A 25,508-nucleotide genomic window follows, 5' to 3' on the forward strand; every position below is an offset into this window, starting at 1 on the left:
GTTTAGGTTGGTGGTGTGCTGTTGGATTTTTGCAATGTAAAAAATGTGCTGTAACTCAAAAAAGGTTGAAAAACACTGCCTTAGTGATTAGCCCACTGGGTCCTTGATCAGGCAGGTTGTGGGCTATACTGTTTTTGGGCTCTTAAGTAAGTCTCTTAAAAAGTCCTCTCCAAGAGTTCTGCCTAAGTATAATGATTGTAAAGATACTTCTTTTGACACTGTTACAGAGATAAATTACCAATTAGCTGTATATGGTTCATTTCAAGTGGCTGGATGAGACCACCAGGGGGCCTCATCCAGCAAAGAGGTATTATGGGCCAGACATTATTTCTGTTTTTCTCCATAAACACAAAGCTAGAGTATTAATTTAACAAACCTATAGTATTCCTTTACCAAAGCTAGAGTATTCCTTTACCAAAGCTAGAGTATTAATTTAACAAACCTATAGTATTCCTTTACCAAAGCTAGAGTATTAATTTAACAAACCTATAGTATTCCTTTAACAAAGCTAGAGTATTCCTTTACCAAAGCTACAATATTCCTTTACCAAAGCTAGAGTATTCCTTTACCACAGCTAGAGTATTTCTTTACCAAAGCTAGAGTATTCCTTTAACAAAGCTAGAGTATTCCTTTAACAAAGCTAGAGTATTTCTTTACCAAAGCTAGAGTATTAATTTATTGAACCTAGAGTATTCCTTTACCAAAGCTAGAGTATTAATTAAAGAACCTAGAGTATTCCTTTACCACAGCTAGAGTATTCCTTTACCACAGCTAGAGTATTCCTTTACCACAGCTAGAGTATTCCTTTACCACAGCTAGAGTATTCCTTTAATGTAGATGTTCCCAACCCTAGTCCTGGATGACCCACTGCTTTCCATGTTTAAGTGCTTTCTTGCTCTAAACATCTTCACCTAGGCTTATAAATGAGCTGATCAGCTGAAACAGGTGTGATGTACAGTGTTTGGAGCAGATTAAACGCTTGTATATGCAGGACAGTAGGTCCTCCAGATCCAGGTACTGGAATTGGTCAGCTCTTAAGTAATACCAGTACAACTGCTTGTAATAAGGCAGGTGTAAATTTCACAGTTCAGTCTGTGTCTGTCTTTTGGTTAATGCCATAGAGTACACCTCAGCTGTTCTGACAGAGGATCTTACACGTGTGTGTATGTGTGTGTGTGTGTGTGTGTGTAGCTTGGGTAACTGTTTGAAGCCAATCAAAGTATCAAAAGGAATATTCCATTACCCTCTAGAGTTGTAAATTGTACGCAACCAAGTCCAAAATCAGCACAGCATCCCGTTTCCAAACAAAGCGCCACGTTCCATTCATCCCCACTGATTACATTCCTGCAATGGAAACAAACTCAATCCTGTGATATAATTGAGAGGAAAGTGAAAGGCTTTTTGTTGCCTGTGGGATGTACAGGAATCGTGTTTGTCGGTAATGAGAGAGTTACTAAATGACTCATCTCACTTACTGCGGAGGAAATAATTTCATATACACCAAAAGTGGATTGCCTGAAATAGTGTCAGTGCCTACTCACTACATTCTGTGCACACACACACACGCACAGAGGCGCTGCTGAAATGAGACGCCTGTTACACGCTCAGAATGAAAGAGTGCGGGCTAAATGAATTCATGATCATGATATTCCTTTTCAGTTTTTCCACAAAAACAGGAGGTGAAGGTCATTCAAAACAATGTGGGGGAAAACCAGCCTTACTAATATCTGCTGATTGCAAAATCAAACAGTTATCAACTGCCACACACACACACACACACACACACACACCACTCCTTCCTTTTTTTAATCATTTATCAGAGTAAGCCAACAGGTATGCCAGTCTGGTAGACAGTGTTTAGCACATAGAAACAGCGCCACCTGCAGGTCAGCACTGGTTGGTGTAAGTAAAAGAAGTTCTAGATTTACTCTTTTTTACATTATTGACAGAGTTTTATACTAATTGTATTATTGATTAAATTGAAATTAAATCAGTACCTCCAGTAATTAAAGTAGTAGTAGTTGTGACAGTAATTAGGGGTATAATTGGGCAGTGGTTAGTAGGGGTGGGCGATATGGCTCTAAAATAATATCACGATATTTCAGGGTATTTTTGCGATAACGATATACTTGGCAATATAGGAAAACTAAAATAATTCATTAATTTCAGGAATATAGTATAATAGTATAACAGAATAATCATAATGTGGCAAAATAAATAATATAGCATAAAATAATATAATGCAGCAAATAATATTGCAGAATATTTAGTGCATGCATGTAAACTGCAAACTAAAACAATTATACAATAAATACATCTAAAGCTTCACAGTAAATAATAGACTACTTTTAAGACAGAACATCTCTATCACGATATGGATTTTTAATATCATGATATTTCTGTGTCACGATATATTGTATACTATATAATATTGCCCTAGTGGCTAGAGAGCTGAGTTATTAATCATAGGGTTGTGGGTTTAATACCCAGATCTGCAAAGCTTCCACTGTTGTGGAAGGCCTTTATTCCACTGCTCTAGGGGAAGCATTTGTGTAGTATTGCTAATTCTACAATATGATCCCAGCTTTCTAAACGGACGGGTGTGGGAGTTGTGAGGTGATATCTTGTGGTTGAGGTTGAAGACTGGTCACGGTGATCATGCTAAAGCAACGTGAATATGGTATTACCATGCACCATGATTCCAGAAATGGGTTTGGGAATGCCCACACATCATTTGTGAGGTGTTACCTTGTGAGTGAGATTAAAGACTGGCAAGCGTGCTCATGGTAAGCCAATCTGAATTTTCAGTGTGAGTAATGCCTAGTAGTGTATGGAAAGGGCATTCAATTTCCAAAGATGTGCAGACATTTAACATTCCACGATCCACAGTGCCACACTTGTACAGAGAGTACCACATGGAAGGTGTTATTAGTATGATTGTGAAAGGCAGCATCTGGCTTAAACTGTGCATGCGACTGTGTACTGTCCCATAAATGTTGGCATTTCAGTGAATACATGAATGACTAGTGAATGGTGTGAAGGAAAAAAATGTCAGTTCTGTGAGTTTCCTCAAAGAGCTTTGTAAACCTAAACACAGTAAGTTTTATAAACTTTTTAGCTAGTTTCCTTCTTCTGTATTGTTAAATGATGTTAAAAATAAATATTTTCACACAGATTCTAATAAAAAAATCAACATCTTGCATAAATAGCACAAAATAAATAAATAGTTGCTATTTAAAATAGTACATTATATATGTGTTTGATATGACCAACTTTCTGTATGCTTATTGCTTAATTTGTACGCACATCCCTTCCTTCAAGAATTTGCGACCCCTGGATTTTAAGTTGCAGGCAAAACCCACTTAAAGCAGCACTTAATTATAAATAGCAAATAGGTTGAATTAGTCATTATTTGTAAACAAGTTCAAGTACTTCTTTAATTGTAGAGGTTTGGGGAAATGTGCTTTAATTGCAGAACAGTCTTAACAACTAGATAACGAAGTATTTTAAGAACAGATCTCATTAACTTACAGTATATCAGTGTTGAGGACAGTAGCTAAAACAGGCTGTTTAATCTGAGGCTAATTAGGATGTTGTAAAATAGTTCTTTATAAATGAGTTATGGTTATTTTTGGTGCATAAGCCACATTAAACCATATTCGGGTTAAATTAAAAATGCTTGAAAAATATTATATAAGCTGTGAAGATTTATTATAGCATCTGGCTGGTCTAGAGCCAAACGTTTTACACATCTAGGGCTTAGCCCAAATGTCCAGGGCCAGATTTAGTTTCCCTATTTTATATTTGTTATATAACTGTTCAATTGTCTATTATTCCAATCAGTCCTTGCGCAGCAAATTGTGGTTTTAAGAATAACACGTTTTATTTCATGCCCTTGAAAGAATGACACTGGTAAAGCACCGCTTTAGCATTAAAAATGCTTTAGCATTAAAATCTGCAGTACTAATCCTGGAATCTACTGTGAGCTAAACAGAGCAAACATTATTACAGCGTTATGCTGACTATGTCGTCCAGGCACTGTTGTCTCACCTGAAACACCATTCCTCAGTTTATTGGTAGATGATAAAGCTGCTCAAGCTGAATGTGTTTCTGTGGTTGACTCCTCTTCAAAAATGATTTTATATCCGTTGTTAACTTAGCTAATATTAGCATACTAGCTACCAGGCTAACTCACTGATGTGACTGACTGAGATCAATGGATTGCGAACATTTGGAGCAGTGATTTTGTCCGTCCAGTCAGAGATAGTGAGGGATACATTAGTTTTTTGATTCAGGCTTTTGACAAAACATCCTGGTCTTGAGGTTCAAAGGTGCGGTGAGGCCTCTTTATGGCCTATCCTAACTGCTGGTCCTTCCTATATGAGGTGAACCATAAACTAAAAGGCATGTTTAGTTCAAGTTCTACAGGTGGTGTCTGGCAGTGTACTCCCTGGTCAGATATTACAGCCTTGTTGCTTCACACACTTAATGAATCCTCGATATTTATAATTTGTACTCACTGAATCACAAAACACCTCCACTCATAGAAGGCTGTGATGGTGTGAGAGCATATGGATTCCATTAACCTGGGTAAGATACAGAGCACATTACCAGCATGATTAACAACCCTGTAATCTTTCATCATGTCAGTGTGTGTGTGTGTGCGCGTGTGTGTGTGTGTGCCCACTCATCCCTTATTATGAGGCTCAATGGTGCAATCAGACATGCAGGCTGTGTTCCAATAAGCATTATTGAACTCGCAGGGGTGTGTCAAGTAGCCTAAAACAAAATTCTCCTCCCTCTGTAACATAATTAAACTGTAGCACCAACATTATACATTCCTCTTTTTCTGTAAGAGTTAAAATGATTTATTTCTAATTTTAGGCCATTTTCTCCCCAGTTTGTAAGTCCAGTTACCGCACCCACTCTTTAGACCTCCCCCTATCACAAGTAATGCTGCCCAGAAGGTGTGTAAAGACTATAGCACAATTAAACACCAAGGCCACAATACAAAACAGTAATTGAAATATTTTCCTAACACTATATTCCTTACAATTAAATGGTAACACACAACAATAGCGGTGTAACGGAATGTGTATTCTTTTCAAAATGGTACGGGGGGGTCTCGGTTCGCTTCCCGCAAACGCACGCAGAATACACGGGTACAGGCAGTCTATAGGAGACTTGTGGAACCAATAAATGTAATGCAGAATTAATGTAGTGTTGCACAAGGAAAGTGTAGCTGTAGCACTGTTGCTATTAGCAACTCGCTGAGTTAGCCAATAGCCTGGCCTGTGAAGTTTAGCTCTGACTGGAAAGAGTGCACCAGAGAGTGCAGGCTGAAGCACACAAGCACAGAGCACGCACAAAAACACAGATGACTCGCTTGTACTATTGGAAACACAAACACATTTTACATTACATTTAAACATGAATAAACAGCAGCATCAGTACAAGATTTCTGAATCTCTTTAACACTAACACTACATTTTTGTGCCACTGTAAAATAATTAAACTAACACTTTTTTCTACGTCTTTCAGGCAATTAAACTGTAACACTAGTACATAATCATACCTTCCCAAAAGAATCACAGTAACAGTACGTGATTTTTACATTCTACTACCTACTGTAACAAGATAAATGGTGATTGTTACATTCTCCTACATCTCTAACACAATTAATTTGTAGCATTGTTACATTCCATTCTCTAATATGACTAAACTCTAGCACTACATTCTATTACATTCTATTACATATTTTTCTATATCTGTAGTATGATCAAATGGTAACACTGACACTGCCTCTGTCACATGATTAAAAGTTTCCTTTTAGTAACATGCTTCTTTTAAGTAACAGAAACTGTAACACTAGCACATAATCTCCCCTTGTAAACTGCAACTAAACAGTAACCGAAGCATTCCATTGTCCTACCTCTGTGACATTGTCAAACTGTAACAGTAGTAACATTACACACAAGATTAAACTCGGCACTTAATTTTCCACCCCTGTAACACATTAACAATTGATTACTATCAATAAAAATAAATAACTGTAATACTAAATTTACATTTATAAATTAAATTTCTTTTTACAGATTAATCAAACATTATAAAATGTACTGTATTTTTCGGTTTGTCATGCTGGTATGTGCTCTTCACTTCATGATCTGAATTGTTTGAAAGGAAATCAATGGTGAAGTGCATTCCAGCTGAGGCTGATTGAGTTGTACTGCACACTGGACGGTCAAATCAATGTTCACACTAGAATCTACCAGTTAATAGAGCAGATGCAAGTATGAGTCCTTATATCCACAAGCTTGTGAATTATGCAGCAGGCTAGTGGTGAGTATGTACATCCATTCTGGTTGAGCTCTCTGAGTTACTTCACCGTGCTCCTGCTCGCTGACCCACTTTCTGCTATTTTCTAGTGAGGTGTTGGTCCCACAGTGGCCATATGGTTCATCCGAGGGAAAGCTGCGTCCACAGATTGCGCGCTCCGAACTATATCTTGGCAGAGATCTCCTTAGGCTAATATTATTCTCCCCTCACGCCACTGAAGATATCATCACAGTGATCCCTGTTTGTTTGCTGGCCTTTATGAAAACATACATGGGTATGAAGCATTGTGGAACATTCAGAAACTGCCAGTGCTCTCCTCTTTCTGCTAACAGTGATCGTTTAGTTCTGTCTCATATGTCCTGAACTAACCAAAAACAGTTCAACCACATAGTAAATCTTATTTGTGATCAAATTGCTGTAATAAAAACTTAAAGTTAAAGGGCTGTAACGATTAGTCGATATATAATCGACAATGTTGATTATTTAAAATTGTCAACTACAAATTTCCTTGTTGACTAATCGTTATTTGTAATAGTACCACATTACACACAGTGCTGGGGACAGAAGCACAGTGGGAGATGGGTAAATGATTCACTCACACAGGTTACCCTCAACTCAAGTCTGTCTCCAAAAGTGCCCAAACAGACAACAGACTCAGTATTTACTTAATAAATATGAGTACTTTCCATGTTTAAATAAAATCAATAAAATAAAATAAAAAATGTTCAGCTGTTTTTATTGTTTTTAGAGATGGAGGACATGGCAGAAATTATCGTCGACTGATCAACTAATCAAAAAAATAACCAGCAGATTAGTCGACTACCAAAATAATCAATAGTTGCAGCCCTAAAGTTGGGCAAAATCCACATTTGCCTGTTTGATCTTATTCCCCTAATTGGATAGTGTGTAATACCACTTATGTGTATTAGGTGGATATTGTTTTCTGAATGCTGAAAAAAAGTGTATGCCAGATATCTGACATTTACTCCAAACCACATAAGTACTATGGGTGGTAATCTCTAGGAACCTTACAATTTGATTAATTTTGATTCAGGGCAAAAAAATTGTAATGCGTCTTGATGCATCTTTTTCTTTTGTTCAGGATTTATTTTTCCTCATTGCATGACTACTTGGTACGTTTAAAGTATCTGTAATGATCCATAATGAATCCTGCTATTTGACTGGCTCTTTGACACTAATCCTAGATTTTTATATGAGTGGGTGGGTGGATGTGAGTGTGGGTGTGCACCTGTGAGTGAGTGTCTTTAGCGATGCTGTTTTAACAGTTTGGAGGAAATTAGCAGAGGTACCTTAGGTAGCTTTCTGGATTAGCGTTTCAGCTCACTTACACAGAAAAACTTGGGAAGATATGAGGGAAATGAGTGATCAAAGACCCCATGTTGTGCAGTAGGTGCACTTATTTTTTATTTTTAGCTTATGTCTGCCATGCACTGACACCTGGTATCTCTTATTATACTGTCAGTAATACAGTATATAATACCGTACATGTAATATAAATAGGTGCGCAGTATATTTATATCCCACCTTTAACACCAATGAGTTCAACTCTAACACATCTACTGAAGCAGGTCTGACCGGCTAATTCAGCAGTGTTAGAGCAGCCAAACATACAAAACCAACCTGCACTGTGAACTATCTGGACCACAGGTGTGCTCTACTCCCCCTGAACAAAGCATGGAGAAATATAAGTGTGTGTGTGTGTGTGTGTGTGTGTCTGTGGTGTGTGTGTACACGTTTGAGTTCAAATGACTATGATTAAGTGTGTAAGTCGAGAGAGTTTGAGCATGAACAGAATTCAGAGAAGCACTTAGACCCTCTACCTCCCACTGTGCTGAACTCAATTAATTCCCAACTAAGCCATTTCTGTGTATGCAAATGAGCCCCACAAAGTTTTAATAAATGCAGGTTCATGCCGGCTCTTTGCCCCGAGGACTCTTCTTCTGAGGACCTCTCTCCAGTGAGAAGTTTAAGGCCTGTTTATACAGTGCGCCTCAGAAAGAAGCCCGGCTTTGTGTTTAAAACACAAAAAAACGCCAGCGCTGTTTCAGACCTGCAGAGTTATCACTTATTATTTATTACTTATTTCTCTCATCAAGGTTAAGAAAATGGACTGGGTACATTTTGTCAGGTACAAAATGTACCCAGCACTACAATACCTGCTAATACAATATTCTATCCCAGACATAATAGTAATAACCAGTATTATTTTCTTTTTTCCAATTAAGCAAGGTCAATTGCTCAGACTTCAGCTGCTGATGGCAAGCTGCATGATCATGGTTTGAACCAGCGATCCCCATTTTATAATGGCAGCGAGTTAGAGCGCTAGACCGATCGGCACCTTATTATTGCTATTTTAAATGTCACTGATAAAAAGTGATTTTAAGCCAGTCGTGATTAATTTTATTGATTTGTCATACAATAATTGGACATTAATCTATTTGATAAAGATTATTATTGTGTTTATTTATATGTTTTTCATATATAACAGTGAATAGTATTTTAGCCAGTCATTCAGTGACATCATACACACAATATATGATTTAATTAAAATGTAGTTGTCTTCAAAAGGGTATAATTGCTTTGTTATGCTGTTGTATTATCGTTATGTCAGTAGCAAGTATTATCTTAAAATGACAATATATTGATTAGCTCAATAATTTGAGATTAGATAATTTATTAGTCCTAATGCATTTACATTTTACTTTAGAACAGTGTAAGAAATGAACCCACAACTTGGTGTTCAATAACCCAGCACTCCCAGCAAAGCTGTCTAGCACAGTTTTGCACAGATATTTCAGCTGAATTCACGCGTGTAATCCCAGAAAAACTCTTATTAACTATTTAAAAAGCCATTTAAATGCCTGATTAAAGGGCCGATCGCTGTTGTTTGTCCTGTGTTCCTCGGGTTTTGAGTGCTCGGCGCTGACTCTTGATTGGTCCAAACCCTAAACAGGGCACAGGTGGGGGCGGGGCTGGCAAAAAAAAAAAAAAAATTGCCAGTATTGTGCAGCCCTAACGACATGCCAGAAATGTCATTTTTAACTGTGTGCCATCGACTCTCAGGCTCAGATGTGGCACTGTTTACAGAAGATCTTGTTAAAGTGTCCATGTTTTAAGTGTTGTCTGTTTGCATGAAACTGTAGGTTCAGCAACTTCAGTGCTTTAGCCCAGCTGTACCTCTGCTCCCCTGTGTTTACAATTAGCTGTACTGTGCAGCGGATTGTTTTTTAAAACCCCTGTATATGGATGCTTTCCTGATGTAATCATTTAATATAGAATTGTCAATGTTTTTTATGAACAATTTTAGACAGACACCACTGAGGTGGTAATGCTTTATATAATGTATACCTGGTACACGTGTGACCCTGTGGGGGAACGAGGAGCTTATAAAGCCTGCACAACATTGCAGATGTTTAATCTGAAATTTAATAATTAATTCAGGCTTGCCATGAGAACACTGACCAGTGTTTAATCTCACTCACAAGATAACACCTTACAACTGTGTACCTGGTGTGGGCATTTCAGAGCTCTCTTGGGTTAATAACACTTCATGAACAATCTACTTGCTGCCATCCCATTACTTTTTTTAGCAGCATGCTAAAGTATTTTTTCTAGCATTTAAGCTGTAAAATGCAGTAAGAAGTCAGCTGGCGTGTTTATAGGATTTCTAGTGATAATTAAATGCTCCATTTGGTGGGATTATTTCTTTAATGACCTCTCAATATTCTACTTTTTTTTTTTTTTTTTTTTTTTTTTTTAAATCTCCACCGAGTGCAGAGAGGTGATTTTTCAAAATTTCATTCACGTGTCCCACAGGCAACCCTTCACAAGTTCCTCAGAGGTCTATATGGCCTAATGGATGGTCCTGAGAGCATGCATTTTTGATCTAGAAAGAGCCGCCCTACCCGAAGAGCCTTTGCGTCGGAGACCCATACCTCTGAGTGCGTATTCCAGATCGGCCATTAAATAAAATAAAAGCTCTTTAGGGTCCCTGGAGTTAGCCACTACAGTGATAACCAAGAGCACTGGAACATTACAAAAAGGAACATCAGAGTGGTACTGGTATGACCAGCGGTGCAGGGTCCCTCCCTGCGGACCCTATTAGGACTGTTTGAAGTATCAACTATGCAGACTTGGAAAATGGACTCTTAGAAAGTCTTTTGCAGACTGAAGTGTTAGAATAAATCTGTAGTAGCGTACAAGTGTTCGGTTAGATTGTGGCTTTTGTGGAAGGACCGCAGCCAATAATAAGTAGTAAATGAGCTGTCTGCGCTGATTCAGTACCACAATTTCCAAAAACTGATCTATTTTTTTCATTTCGTTCATGTACAGCAATCAGTGATGCGTTCCCGATTTCAAACAGGAGAAATCACTGACATTAATCAGCAACAGAAAGAGAGATAAACACTAGAATAACAGCAGCAGCCTTCAGTAAAAAAGCGTTTACAGATGATCTTGTAAAAATGTCCACGTTTTAGTGTTGTCTGTTTTCTGTAGGTTCTAGTGCTTAAGCCAAGCTTGGCATCTTCCTCCTCGATTCTAAAAATATATAGCTGAACCACAAAACAAACAAAAAAAATGGGCAATATGGAAAATAGGGGGTAAAAAACAAGCTTCTTACATTAACTTCAACATTTGTTGCCTTCAGGATCCTATCTTCTCCAGGAACTTCCATGCAATTTTTAACAGGAAAATGCTAAACCACACGCAGCACACATTACAAAGGCATGGCTGTGGGGAAAAAGGACACAGATACTCGAGTGGTCTGCCTGCATTCCTGACCTGTACCCAGTAGAGAATGTAAGGAGAATCTTGAAATTTGAAAATGTAATGACGACCCTGTACTCTAGCACATCCTAACACACGTTTGTAGAAAGAATGAGACAAAATATTACCTTTAAAACTTTATGTATTGGTATCCTCAGTGTACTCAGTGTATTTTTCTTCTTATTTAAACTTCATTAACATTGTTCATATTAAGAAAATATGTAATGTAAAGCTCCTAGAAATACATTTAGAAAACGTGCCTCGGCCTGTGTTCGAGAGTCATAAGCATCTCTGTTTGCAGAAGGTCCTGCTGAAATGTCCACGTTTCCGTGTGGTTGTTCTATTTGCATGGAGCTGTAGGTTTCAGTGCATTAGCCAAGCTTGGCGCGTCCTCCCCTGAGCTAAAATTAGCCGTACTGCCCAGTGGGTTGGCTGTTTAAGCCCCTGGATCTGGAGGCTTTTCCTGATGTAATCATTTAATCCAATATATTCATGAAACATGAAACCAACTCCAAGAACTTACAGAGGAATCTATAAAGAGTGAAACACCTTCATATCAATACTGCTCATTAATTTGGACTTGTTATTAGGTACTCCAGAGGGTGTGAGCAGAACTTCTATTTCTTATTTAAAGCCTGGGTGAATCATCCAGGGATGCCCGAGTCTCCCACGCCAAGATCAGTTAGCTAAAGGTCGGCTTAACGGGTCAGGATTTCCTGTAACCATGGTGTAGATGGTTCTCTCTACGGCTTTCTTTGTGTTTAAAAAAAAAGTGTATTTCTGGAAAGAATCTTGTGCAAAAGTGTTTGCTAGGTGGTTGCTGTATTTTTGCTAGTTAGTCACTATAGTATCCCAATTAAGTGCTATGGTGCTGAAAAGCAGTTAATGTGTTGGTGCTTGTTTTTGCTTTGGTATCCTGGGGTGGTTGTTTTGGTGTTGCTCAGTGGATGCTGGGTGGTTGATTTGGTGTTGTGTTGCTAGATGCAAGTGTATTAAGCTGCTGCGTGGTTGCTATGGTGTTCTAGGTGGTTGTTTTGGTGGAGTGCTCCCGTGATTGTTGTTGACCTTCTGAAAGTTTCTCCCATTTGCAAATAAGATCTTTGCTGCTCGGACAGATTGATCCTTCTCCCCTATTTACTTTGCTGGGTCTAAAATTCTTATTCCACCTTAAATGATACACCAGTTACATGTGGCCACCTGAGGGTACTGCATTAATTAAGGTGGAACTGCAGCAGCCTGAGGTGACAGTATAACTGCTGCATCATTTAAGGTGGAACAGAATGCTAGCTGACTGCCAGAATGTACTGTTAGTGTTATTTTTTTTGTATGTTTGTTATAAAGAAAAAGGGTCATAAAACATAGAAACTCCTTTCAATACAAAATGATAATGCAGTGGTTATAATAATTTTAACAAAGAAAATACTACTTGATCGCAAACATTTTTGTTTGGAGATCCATGTAGCTTGAACATTTCACTTATGACGGAGTTCTCATAACGCTTAACCCCAGCATTCGTTTAAGGATAACATCTCGCCCTTCAAAAAAAAAAAAAAAACAGCTCAATGAGGAGATGTGCTCAGTAGCCATACCGAGCAGACAAATCACTTTTTTGTGCATTATGGAACTAAACACTACAAATATAAAAAGTCAGCTGCCGAGTGAACTGATTTGCCTATAAAGACTTTGCCCTGCCTCTCAATCCCAACAAGAATTGGGACACCCTTCCTCTAGATAAGGGGAAAACAGAGGGGGAGGGCTCAGTGGTAGAGGCAAGGCAGAAATGGGATTGGTCCATGGTCTCATTTCTTTCTCACCACAATGCCTACAGACAACCAGTGAAGGCCCAGATTACCTGAGACAGTGTCTGAGTGATGCAGTGCAGATATCCCAATCCAGATAATCAGATTGTAGAACTCCGTGTCTGTCCCTCTGCGGGACGATAAACACATCCTTTAAACCAGGAGCACTCTCCTAAAACAGCAATCCAATGTCATCGACTGCACTCCGGCCTACCTGCAATCCCGTTTCCACTGTTACCTTAGCAACAGGTTTCACGGCTCCATAACCAACAGTTGGCAACCAGTTGCACCGCTCCAGAGCCAGCAGCTGCTGGTGGAGCACGGAGGAGACAGATTGCGTTGGAAGGAGCACTTTGCACACACTGAGCGAATCTGATTCCGTTTGGCAGAGGAGACGAGCGAGGACCATCACTGTTCGCTGGAAGAGCTGCTTTCATTTCAGCTCGGGCCGGAGGAGAGATCAGACCGACCCACGCTGCTTTAGAAAACAGATCAGAGGAATGATCCTGTCAGCGTGCGTCACGTATCGATCAGGTGACGAGGAGAAGAGTCGAGCGCTGGAACTGGAGACGGTTCTTTATGATTTGTTTCTGTGGTGTTCAAAACGTAAAGTGAAAAACATTGATACATTCAGTTTTTCAGTTCTATCAATTTTAGAACGTCTGAAACAATACCAGTACGCCAATTCCCCAAAGTATCCATACTAAACCCTGATAACATGCCCACATATGGACATGAGTAATAGGCCCTACCAGAGTAAGTGATGACCTCATCACGGCTGCACACATGGAGCCTAGGTGTGACCCAAAGATGTTCAGTTTGAGTCATCATTGACAACAGTTTACACTGTCTTGTAGCATCAATTACTGTGTATCTCTGTCGTTGTGAAGGCATCTATAGGGCAGCACATTAGATGATCACTGAAACCAGGCCTTTCTTAATGTTTTGTCACCTGTATAATTCTATACAGCACCACATCCCATCTTCTCTACTGGAAGGGCACCTTTTGGTCTTTTACCCATAGATGGGCACTAATGAAGTGCCCCCACTAGAAGGGCAGCCAATAGGGGACTCTGGCCCAATCCAATTTCACCCCTTGGAACAGAGTTACAAGGAGAAGGGGTGAAATCCTCCCCCTAAGAATTGGGACAACCCATCAAGCACCTGATATGTCATCAATAGTAGTTCAGTAACCTAGCAGCTGCTGATTAACTTCAGGGTTTTATTGTATTTCCTCAGAAAGGGGTCAGGTTGTGCAGAAATTAATTATTATTAATTTCTCTGTGATGGGCAGCTGAAATTTGCTTTAATTAGCTTCTATTTTACTTTATTTTTCTGTTCTGCCTTAAATGCTGCAGCCCTCGCTGTTTGTTACACCATTTAAACTGGAACAGGAAAGTTAGCTAGCTAGCTACTGAGACAAACTACTAGTGATCTTTTTTTTTTTATATACATACTACTTCATATTACACACCTACGTGTGGCCTGTATGGGCAGCCCAACTGCAATCCAGAAAGTTGTGATCCATGTTCACCCTACGTATAAAACCCACCTAGCCCACATTCCAGCCATGTAATACCCATCGGAGAACGTTGGCAGGGTTCATCAATCTTCATTCATCTTCTCTTCTGCTTTTTCCTGGACAGGGTCTCCGTGGGCCCGGAATGATTGGGCACATGGCAGGAATTCTCTTTGGACAGGATGCTGGACTTTCACAGGTACCACAAACACATCCTCACACCCACATCTTAAAACAGTCAACTGGGATTTTTGAGCGATTCAAAATACGGTTCTTTGTGTGGTTCTACTTAAAGAATCCTTTGTATAGCTTAACTGTTTTACCCACAAAATGGGAAGTACACTTATGCAAATCAAAATGAGGACTGAACCCACAGCCAACAATTTTATGTTGGCAACATAAAATTAGGAAAAAAGACTCTAGGTCATAGATTTCCAAACACTACTTAATACTCAGTATAGAGGGCACTATATTATAAAACTAGTTATAAATGTAATACCAGATACATGAACTTTCCTATGCATTAAAATCACATTTTTATATTACGCCTGGCAGTAAATTTTCCATGGTTTTCATTTAACTTGTAAATAACTGCAGAGTTAGGGATGGTGATATATTGTTTACAAATATGCAAAGATAGGAACATAGTACATTTTGTGTCCTAAGATATTTCTATTTCATTCAGTCAATATCATATTATTCAAATAGAGAATTTCGAAGCAGCAAAGTTATGTTTAAAACACAAGAACTTTGGCATTAACCTTCCTAACCTTAGGTTAATTAACAGAATTCAGAGACTACCTTTAATTTAGCGTGTTTTGTTGAGTCAGACAAGGCTCTTCTATTTTAGGGTCAACATGGCAGACTTCTGTTCATTATGTGGGAGTATACAGCAGGGTTCAAGGACATAAATCTGTGCAGAAGGACTTTTTCTCTTCAAATGCTGGAAACATGATGTACAAAAAAACATTGTTTTAAATGTGTTCAATTTAGAACAAAGAATGATAAAATAATAATCAGATATACAATCATTTAAACAGTATAGCATTTTAATTATTTTGAGTACATTTACATTTCTGCCATCAAATAAAGGATCACAGATAAATAAAGACTTCTTACAAAATAGTGAAATCATACACAAATTAAGCAAAACACACAGTCTGTTCTTTTACAGTTATATCTTTCAATATTTACACAACATTAGTTTTGCCCTTTTTACACAATTCATAAATCAGCAAGAAAACAATACAGTACTGAAAAGTACAAAGTATTTCTTACCGTCATTAAAAAAACAAAAGGTTTGAAACCTGCGCTCCTGAGAAAATGCTGGGTATGACTTTAGTGCATTTCATCATTTGTTTTTAAGGCTACACGACGACTGTACTTTAATCTTTTATCAATATGTACAAGATACACTGATTGAAGTTTCCCTGCTTATTTCTTTTATTTATATGGATTATTCTAAACAGTGTTGCCAAGACTAAAACTATATATGTCCTGAAAACTTAAGGCCATAAAGGAAAATGATTCATTAACTACACTAAATTCCCTTTTTGTACATGAGGACTGGTTTTATCTTTGTCTCATCAGTGGTGTTGCTTGGCCTGAGCCTTCAGGGGTCAGAACATTCCAAATGGGTGTTCCAGGGAAAAAAGGCCAAATTTCACCATAAATGGTGAAAAAACATAAAGGAATCTTTGTCTCCCCCTGCTGGGTCAGTCTACTCACTGTAAGCTGACTTAAAACATATTAGTAACAATAGTAATACTACAAGTTTGAGTGTGGTTTGGATATCAGGTCATACACTGACGTACAAAGAATAAAGACTTTTTCTCCCTTTATAGAAGAAAAAACATATCAACCACTACTAAAAACAGACTGGCCTGTGGAGCATCGCAGTGTAAAAGAAACCTTTGAAACATTTTCCCACTGAACTCGAGCAGGGTGTACGTGTGTTGTGGTGTATGATGAAATACACAGACACTTTCCGCAAAAAAAAAAAGTCTGTCAAGTAAATAAAATCCATAAAGTCCATGAACTTAGCTGGGGTTTACTCTGACTTCAGGGAGCTGATCTTTAGGTAAAAAGTCGGTGCCAAAATAGTGAGTGCATGGAGCTGATACAGTATTCCAATGGTGGTGCATTTTCTGTGCAGATGCAGTCAGTACCTGTCCAGCAGGTAGTTTTACTAAATATTTAAGACTAAATATTTACAGTTTTAGCAATTGTTTAATTTTACTTGCTATATTTATTAATTACATTTAATGTTGAGAACACAAACATGTTTGATGGGTAGATTTTTAGAATCACTTATGAAATAATTCTTAAAGTCTAACTGAAACTCAGAATCTCCTAGAAAAAAGTCCTTCTCAGGTTCAGAAACCAATTGCACCGATTGTCATTGTGGCGACCATGATCATATTAGTACTGAGTTCTGTAAAGTGCTCGGTGTTTTTAACTGAAAGTTGTAGGACAGAGTTCTTAAAGAACCCTCTATTTAAAAGCTAAACGGCCTGCTGTACTCTTTTGTTCTAGGTAACTGCTATGAATTGGACCCTTTAAGACAGAACAGACCATTCCTAGAGAACGAGGTAAGAGAACAGAGTGACTGAGGCATAGTTCACACCTGGCAGTAGTATGAATTCTGGGTGATCCAATAACAAATTATAAGATTGCAAAACTGCATACCTGTTCACAGCTGGCATTTTAAGTGTGCCTCACTCTGGATTTCTCACAGTTTTATCTTGAGGATGAGGCTCCTAGCAATGAGTATTACCTTTATATATTAAATTGTTATTGTAGTGCGCTCAGCTAACCCCTCCGGACGGTGTGATTGTGTTATTACGTATGTTCTGGCAGTGGCAGTTACACAGTTTGTTGGAAACACATTGAGATGTGTTCACACTACATTGATAGTAATGTAGTCATGCTTTGACTTCCTCTGAATATAGTGTAAGTGATCAGGTTATGATGTGTCCACAATACCACTCATGATCAGATCACCCAGGATGCATGTTAATGTCAGGTGTGAACTGGGTCACAGTGAGGTCAGACTGGTGAAGTCTGTCCAGTTTCAGTTGCTAACATTGGTAAATGAGTGCCACTCTCTTTTCTCTAAACAGGACGTGTGTGGAGAGGTTTCAGGGCAAACTGACCCCAATTAGAGTGGCACTAGGTGCCAGGGACCGTGGCGTGGCGCGGGGCACTTTGGCAGGCATCCTGCTTGGAGTTACATTCAGCTGGTGCAGATAGCTTGGAGGAAGTGGGGAAACATGTGAGCTGGTTGAAAGTGAGGGCCAAGTCAGCAGAAGAAAATCTCTCCATCCAGCGGAGGCTCCGTCAGCGGCAGCAGATGGGACTCTGCACAGAGAGAGAAGGTAGAGGTGACCTTTACAATCAGCAAAACTGAATCAACACTTAACAGATGCTGAAGTTCCAGGTAATCAGCACTGATGACTGGAAAACAAATAACCCCTATTTTTAAAATCTCAAAAATTAAAGTTCCTGTTCCATCATAAGTTGAATTTAACATTCAGTTCTGAGTACTTTATGATAAAACGACTGCAAAGGTTATATATTTTTAAATTTGTGCTTGTACCAATACTGTCATTTACATCTACATTAGCCTGAGAGCACCCTTCATTTATTTATTTTCTAGTTAAACTAGAAGATCAGTACAGTTTTTAAGATGAAATTAGGTGTAAGATAATCCACTTAAAAAAATAGTCAAATGTAGCACTATGCTATTAATCGCAGGGTTGTAGGTTTGAAACCAGGGTCTGTTTAGCTGCTACTGCTCCATCAACGGGAAGAATCTGGCTAGAATCATCCATGAAAACAGACAAGCGATTGGAGGAAATCACATCCACGTTCAGTGCAGGAGGCCTTACTCACATCCCACAGGTCAGTACAGTGATCTTTAGCTTTCATGGAACATGACAAAAACATTGGGACTAGTACTAGGACTTAAGTGCCAAAAAATGTGGCATGTCTGAGTATAATTTCCATACAGTGTTCAGAGTTAATGATTACAGGTTCTTGGTTTAATACAATCGCCAATGTTGAGCCCTGGAGCAAGACCCTTATTACTCTCTGCTTCTGGGGCACCATAGTATGGCTGGCCCTGGCTTTGCAACAAAAATCATTTGTTTTACTATGCAAGTTTAATAATAATAAGCAATTATGTATAAAATGTACAAAAAGTGAACAGTGAAGTAATAACTCAAAATTTCAGACTTTAATTACCATTTTCTTAAGATAAAAAAAAAAGTAATCAAGTTCTAAGAATAAATAAAAAATTAATATTCTGGCACATTTCTGTTTTTCCTGAAGAAAAACTGTACCTTTCCCCAGCCTAAAAGAATAACCTAAAGAACAGCTGTTTTGACAGGACATAAAATAAATGTAGGGTGCTCCCTGATCTCTACACACTACTATCCATGGTTTATAGCTGAGGTTACCTGCTTCCTGAGAGGGCTTGCTCTTGCTCTTCTTCTTCTTCTTGTCTTTCTTGTCCTTGGCCTTAGCTAGCTGGAGCAGGCGGTTCTGGACCTGCTTCTGTCCATCTGCGCTCACTTTGGGCCCCAGGGAGAAGGGGTTGAGGTTGCGGCCTTTGTGTTTGGAGTCCATCCTGGAGAGGGAGTTTTTCCTGGGGCTCGCTGACAGCTCGGCCTCCCCCAGGTCTCGCTCCACTGAGCTACTGCTCTGGATGTTCAGCGAATCCTCCGAAGTGCTGGAGGGCGTCCTGTTCACACGCTTCTGTAACAGACACAATCGATAACAGTCTCAGTCAAAGCTGTTTTAGTGTACAGTATCATGCCTGGTTACCTCTTTTTTGTCTTTCCATAGGTTGAGTGAGCATGCCTTTTAGAAAGTAATACTTTATAAATAATTTAAAAACAGTTCCTACCGTGAATAATAATGGATTTCTTAGACTGTGCAACAATCAATATGCCAACTAGGGTTACAAAAAGCTGCATTGACTTTCTAAGACCAAGAGACAAGCTCTCAAAAAGGCGCAACACTCAGCCCATATAAACAAGACTAGAAACTTACGTTATCCAGACAGCTGTTGCTTTATATTTAACCATATTTACACTATGTGAGCACCTACTCCTAAACCAACACAGTGTGAACAAATGCAGGCTGCTGGTATTTACTAAATTAGGCTCAGCTACTTTCATAACATATATGAGAACACTATAGCTTCTGTAAAACTGCCAGAAGCATTTTCCTTTTTTTTTTTTTTTAATATATTTTCCTTTTATTGGAAAATCTCCATTCAAGATGTTGTGTAGTACATGACTATGTTTAATTTCACAGTCAGACACTGGGAACTTCTTACCTGCATTTCGTTCCTAAAACAAAACGTAGGATATATGGATCCTTACCTTTTGTATTCTGCGTAATCATAATTTACAATGTTATTAATTAGTCAAGGAGAACTCCTTCGGCAACATTTCTAAAGCCTTTTTTTTTTTTAAACCCACCTCGGTCTCCCTGATATACTCCAGCGTTTCCATCTCCCTCTGCATCTGCTCCTTCTCTCTCTCCAGTTTCCTCTGAGAGTCCCTCAGCCTCTCCAGGTCTTTCTGGTAGTCCTCCTTCCTGGCCTGCAGCTCCTTCCGCACATCCTCTAGCTCCCTCCGCCTCCTCTGTGACTCTTCTTCCTTAACATTGAGCAGTGACTCCCGGTCCATCAGCTCCTTCTCCCTATGCTCCCACTCCTTCTCCCGGCGTCTCCTCTCCTCTGCGTGTGCGGCTTGCTGACGCTGCAGCGCGGCCGTCTCCTGCCTGTGACGCTCCAGACTGCGCTGCTTCTCCTGCTCCACAAGAGACGGCGGTCGAGACGAGGGGCGGGAAGAGGGGCGCTCGCTCAGGGCCTGCCGCTGGTCCTCGACGACGGTGTCCTGCTGGACAACAACAGCCTACACAACACAGGTACACAGACACATGTATTACAACCTGGAAATGCACCACTAGGAGAATTCCTAACATCTTAAAGCAGCTTTATGGACAATTATTATTTTTGCTCCTCTCATTTTACAGTTGTGCTCCACTGCAGTAAATACAAATCACAATTTAAGCGTTCCCTCATTAACAGCTGTACACATGCATTTGTTGACAAGCTAAGAGATATAGAAGCAGCACATCAAGTATGTGGACTGGGCAGTATGTGGCAGGATTTTTCTAACGTGATTTAGGTTATGGAGCATTACACAGCTCTAGTTACGTAGTGCAGTAGCTGTGTTCCAGCCAAGAGTGGGAAGGACTTAATCATTCTCCCTATTACAGAAAGTAGAGTATCAAAATGCTTTTAAAATTGTGATTGTGTGAAAATTTTTGGTCCAATTTCTTTGCAACTGTATCGGCCAATGGTCATAATTTTGGGCTGGATAGACTATGTTTAGACTATTATATCTTAAAACAGCTTCATTCCGGAAGCTGTAAGACTCTTAAACTCCACTTAACAACACACTGCACTGACACACAAGGACAATTACTGCACAAACACGGTCACTTTACCCGCACTGAGACACTTTATTTTCTACTGCTCTAATTCATTTCATGCTGCTATAGCACATTTGCACTCTGGACTTGTTGTTGCAACCTGTCTACTCTTTCTATTTATTTCATTTGGGGTATTTATCTTTAACTATTTTGTATATTCTATTTTTATTGTATTCCTTTATTGTACTTTTATCTATATATCTATTTAATAACAGCTCCTGGGTGTAAACTGGATCGTGAGATCACAATTTCGTTCCACCTCATGTACCACATAAGATGCGAATGACAATAAAATCTCCTTGAATCCTTGGTGGACTGCCTCTATTCCAACAGGACAATGCTGCTGCTTTCTCAAGAGCTTGCCTTAAAACACAAAGATGCTGTGACATGGCCAACTGCATTGCCAGACCCACCCATGATTGAAAATGTGCGTGATGCTATTTGACAAGCTATCAACACTTCACCTCTACCGTAAAACCTGCAAGAATATTCAAGCTTCACAGTAGGTTGCATTACACATGCATTAAACACTACTTCAGTATGTGTAGTGTAATAAATATGACCAAGAGCTACACATCATTTATTGTTTCTGGTCACTTTCATCTTTCTTCTGAATAGCACTGCAATTCGCTGTCTTTTCTGTGATTAACATTGTACTCGTTAATTTTATATTGCTACAAATATCTCCATCTGTTAGACATACCTAGTAATTTAACTGACCAAAGTTAAATACAGCAAGGAAGAGATCTAGGCTGGCTGAGATATACTGCTCATTAAACACGTATTTGTTATGTAACAGATTGAGCACACACCTGCAGTGAGCTGAGGAGATCATGGAGGTGAGTAACACTATCCAGGACCTGCTGCAGGAAAAAAAAACAACAACCAAATGTTATTCTTTAATCCTAGTGATACTTAGAATGACACACTCACACTGTAAACACCCTCCTGTGGGATGAAAAGGGAACCTGAAGATTTCTTAATATGTTTTTAAACGCAGTGATCTCACTCTGCTAGAATGATGTTTGTTCACGCTAATGTGACTGGACTGCTTGCTCCCACACACTGTCCTGTGATCACTGCGTTTTAGTAGACTAGAAAGAGTTCAATAATGGTAGGTATAGCTACATGTACAGTATCTACACGCAGGGAAATTTACAGGAAAAATAGAAAACATACTAACTTTTAAAGGACGCAAATGTTAAAAGATTTCAGGGCATTTTAGTTGATCCAGGCATTATGAAACTGACATAATGTATAGGGAAAAAAGGCTAGTTTCATACTGGGCCTGTTTACACCTGGCATTAACATGTGTTTTGCATCCAGATAGTATCTGGATATACTTTGACCAGGTTCTGTTTGTCAATAAAATGCATCCGAATATACTTTGTGTTTTCAATCTGATAATTAAGAGACTAAGAGACATTATTTTTAAAAGTTTGTAATGATTAATATTATTGTCTTATTAATGTACCTTTATTGTAAACTATTACAAACATAAGTAATTATGTGATTCTATATAAAACAAGTAGAATGAAGACAATAATAACTAGTCTACAGGGGTTAAGCAGCCAATAACGCATCCATTAACAGTGCTGCAAAACAAGCGGATGCAGCCCTGTTCCAACTGCCACTTTCAGTGCGGTACAGGCTGCTAAATCCAACAACTGCTGACTAGCTCTAACTCGTCTCATTGGAAGAGAAGCATGCGCGCTGCTGTTACCTCACTGTTCCTCTTCAGCAGCAGCAGTAGGTTGGTGTTTCCCCCCTGTGGAGAAGACAAAGCAGAGAGTGTAGCTTAGCTGGGTCCAGCTGCGAGACTTCTTTAATCAGGCTGACTCCCACAGGCGGGTGGCTGCTGGCCCGCCACAGTGCTGCTCATTACGAGCACTAAAGAGCTGCAGAGCCAGGCAGCAGCACACACTCCTAATGTCCTAATGCACACTTACTCCCTCCCCTCCCCTGGCCTCGCCAAGCCCTTCTTACTCCTCTTTCACTCCCTTCAGCTGGTAGAGAGACAGGAAAAATATACACCTCCCGCTGATCAGGAGCACGGCCCTCAACACCAGCTCGTGTGTTTCTGTGAATTCTGCTTAACTTTGTAGTTGCTAATATAAATAAATGGGTGGATGTGAAAATAAGGTGGTGAGAGAAGTCAAGAACTGAGAAATGGTCCTCACCTTCTTCAGAACACCGTCAGACTCAGTCCTCCTCAAATCCTCACTTTCTTCCTTCTCTCCATCTGCAAATCCACACACACAAACACGCTCTGATCACAGGTCATAATTCTAATTACATTAAACAATTAACCCGTTAAACCACAGCCATATTATTCAGTTACTAGTATAGAGACTTTTACGATTTAATATTTTTAATTTAAATTTTTAATATAGTTAAGACTCGGATTAATTGGGCTTCTACAAGAGTTCTGTATTGACAATAATTGCATATGTATATGTGGACTATACAGGATACTAATAGGTAAATAATAAAATTACATAAAACAGACATAATATCGTAAAATATGTATATTTAGGAATATGTAACCTTCAAGTATTATATACCTACAGCTATATTATATAGCATAGTATTTTTAATTTTAAAGTGATTTAAATAAATAAACAGCCAGATTTACATTTGTTTATTTGTACTTGAGAAAAACAAATCTTCAGAATCTATTCTTTTCTTTTTGTCAAAGGTGCTCTTATTCAGAACATTAAGTATCTGTAATCTTATATGTCTCAAAGTGTAAGAGGTCTAAGGTTATGCCTCTAAAATTCTGTTTAAATTGCTGAATTGCTGATTGGCAGTGTTGAGAGAGAGCGTTCTAAGAGTGCCAATATTGCATGATTGTAATGATAAAAATACCAACCATAACAAAGCAGAAACATTAAAATTAATATGCACTTTGGGATCAGCTCTGCCAGTGTTTACCATGAGCAGCAGATCAGGAGAAAAAAATAAGAACGGTTGTTTTTATAATTATAGTTATTTTGAATCAAGTTAATTTAGTGTTTTTGTTCTAATAGAGAATTTTTAATTAGATAAAAAGGAGACAAACCCCCATTTCCAGAATTATTTCCCAAATGGTGAATACAATTATCATGATGCTGCACTGAACACATGGCAAGGTTAGCAGCGTAGTGATGCAACCTGTAGAAAGAGTGCAGTAAAGGGGTCTCACGTTTGGAGATGTTCATCTGGTGACTGTCGAAGCCCCCGAAGGTTTCAGCTCTGCGAGGCAAACACACGGACACCATGCTGCTCGGAGCGCTGACCACCTGCTGGCCCACGGCCCCTCCCAGGCTGCTGTTGATGAGCGTCTGCAACATCTCCACTGCAACATGCACAAACCCACACAGGCACACACACGTCACTAACCACATTACATTAAGTGAGTTACAAAAGCCTCCTGGAGGACATTCAGCAGTGGAAATGAGGCCTAATGAAGCCACCAGGGAGACGCTTTCATGTACCAAAAACGATCAACCAATAAATAATACAGAGCTACAATTCTAAACGACTGTTTTAAATTCTTTATAAAGTTCCTGTCACCTTCTTTAATGGCTTCCTTCATGATGGACTGCCCTTTGGGCACACTGTCGCTTGTGGCCCTGAACAGCATCATCTCATCAGGGGAGGAACATTCACACATGTCGTGGAACAGCTTCATCTTCTCTTGAAGGAGAGACAGAATTTGATCATCTTTTCTCTGGAGCATGTCTGGAAGAGAGAGAGATAGGTTGAGAGACATAGACAGGATATGGCAAAGGAGGGAAAGATCAAAGGACCAAGATGGAGGGTGCAAAGAAAAATGAACAAAAAACAGAAGAAGAGAGGGAAGTCATGGTGTGAAAAACAGAAAGAGTAGAAAAGAAGAAGTAGAGAAAGAAAAGGTGTGATTGTTTGGAAGAGAGAAGAGAAAATAAAGGATTAGAAAGAGAAAAGAAAATTGGAGGAAGAGATGATGTTAGAATAAGGTAGAGAGAGTAAAAGGATGAATAAAGAGTAAAAAACAGAACATTTAGGAGAGAGCATAGAGAAAGGTAGGGCGATTGACAGACATGTTTGGAAAAGAAAGAGGAAAGACAATGAAGGAGGAAAAGGTGAGAAAGTGAGAGAGAGATAGAAATGAGAGAGCAAAGAGAAAGGAAAGGTGAAGATGAGTAAGGACGAGAAGATGTAAGAGACAAATGGGGGATATGTAGAAGTGATGAGACAAGGAAGAATTAAAAGAATGAGAGCAAAAAAGAGTAAGGAGGAGTAAAGGACAATTTGTGAGAGAGACAGTAAGAGTACACAGGAGAGAGAGAAAGGGATAAAAAAAAAAAGCCATGAGAGAGAGTAACGGAGATAAAGAGAAAAAAGGGAGGGAAACAAAGAGAAAGAGAGAAAAGAAAATTAAGTAAACGAGAGAAAAAGAGAGGATAATAGACGTAGAAAGACATTCGACAGAAAAATAGGGGACATGAGGGAAAAAAGTAAGAGAGGAAAGATGTGAGATAGTGGTGGGAGAGATCAGAAGTGAGAAAGGACAGAAAAAGAATAGAAGG

The 25,508-nt window shown here is 39.1% G+C and overlaps 1 protein-coding gene and 2 long non-coding RNA genes across 8 annotated transcripts in view; 2 read left to right on the plus strand and 1 right to left on the minus strand.

Annotated features, from left to right (window-relative positions):
* The window catches only part of LOC111192570 (uncharacterized), a 71,127-nt gene extending 52,840 nt beyond the window's left edge, over nucleotides 1-18,287 (plus strand). The window contains exons 6-9 of the long non-coding RNA XR_007424734.1: nucleotides 14,573-14,644; nucleotides 16,981-17,036; nucleotides 17,568-17,822; nucleotides 18,202-18,287. This is a non-coding gene — a long non-coding RNA (uncharacterized LOC111192570). The remainder of the gene's footprint in view (nucleotides 1-14,572; nucleotides 14,645-16,980; nucleotides 17,037-17,567; nucleotides 17,823-18,201) is intronic.
* Nucleotides 16,625-25,508, minus strand: part of LOC103041349 (A-kinase anchor protein 13) — a 91,907-nt gene continuing 83,023 nt past the window's right edge. For 5 of the 6 annotated variants that reach the window (XM_049465332.1, XM_049465335.1, XM_049465334.1 and 2 more), the window contains 8 exons: nucleotides 24,511-24,678; nucleotides 24,140-24,292; nucleotides 23,136-23,197; nucleotides 22,679-22,723; nucleotides 21,768-21,818; nucleotides 19,935-20,372; nucleotides 18,906-19,203; nucleotides 16,625-17,805 (listed from right to left, as the gene is read on the minus strand). In XM_049465332.1, the coding sequence (XP_049321289.1) occupies nucleotides 17,747-17,805; nucleotides 18,906-19,203; nucleotides 19,935-20,372; nucleotides 21,768-21,818; nucleotides 22,679-22,723; nucleotides 23,136-23,197; nucleotides 24,140-24,292; nucleotides 24,511-24,678 (1,274 nt within the window). In that variant the 3' untranslated portion in view covers nucleotides 16,625-17,746. The remainder of the gene's footprint in view (nucleotides 17,806-18,905; nucleotides 19,204-19,934; nucleotides 20,373-21,767; nucleotides 21,819-22,678; nucleotides 22,724-23,135; nucleotides 23,198-24,139; nucleotides 24,293-24,510; nucleotides 24,679-25,508) is intronic. The other variant, XM_049465333.1, reaches the window with a different exon arrangement.
* LOC111192537 (uncharacterized) lies at nucleotides 20,298-21,893 on the plus strand. Its single transcript, XR_002649985.2, has 3 exons — nucleotides 20,298-20,385; nucleotides 21,289-21,457; nucleotides 21,755-21,893. It is a non-coding gene; the product is annotated as an uncharacterized LOC111192537 (long non-coding RNA).

Source organism: Astyanax mexicanus, chromosome 16, assembly GCF_023375975.1.
Source record: "Astyanax mexicanus isolate ESR-SI-001 chromosome 16, AstMex3_surface, whole genome shotgun sequence".
NCBI lineage: Eukaryota > Metazoa > Chordata > Actinopteri > Characiformes > Acestrorhamphidae > Astyanax > Astyanax mexicanus.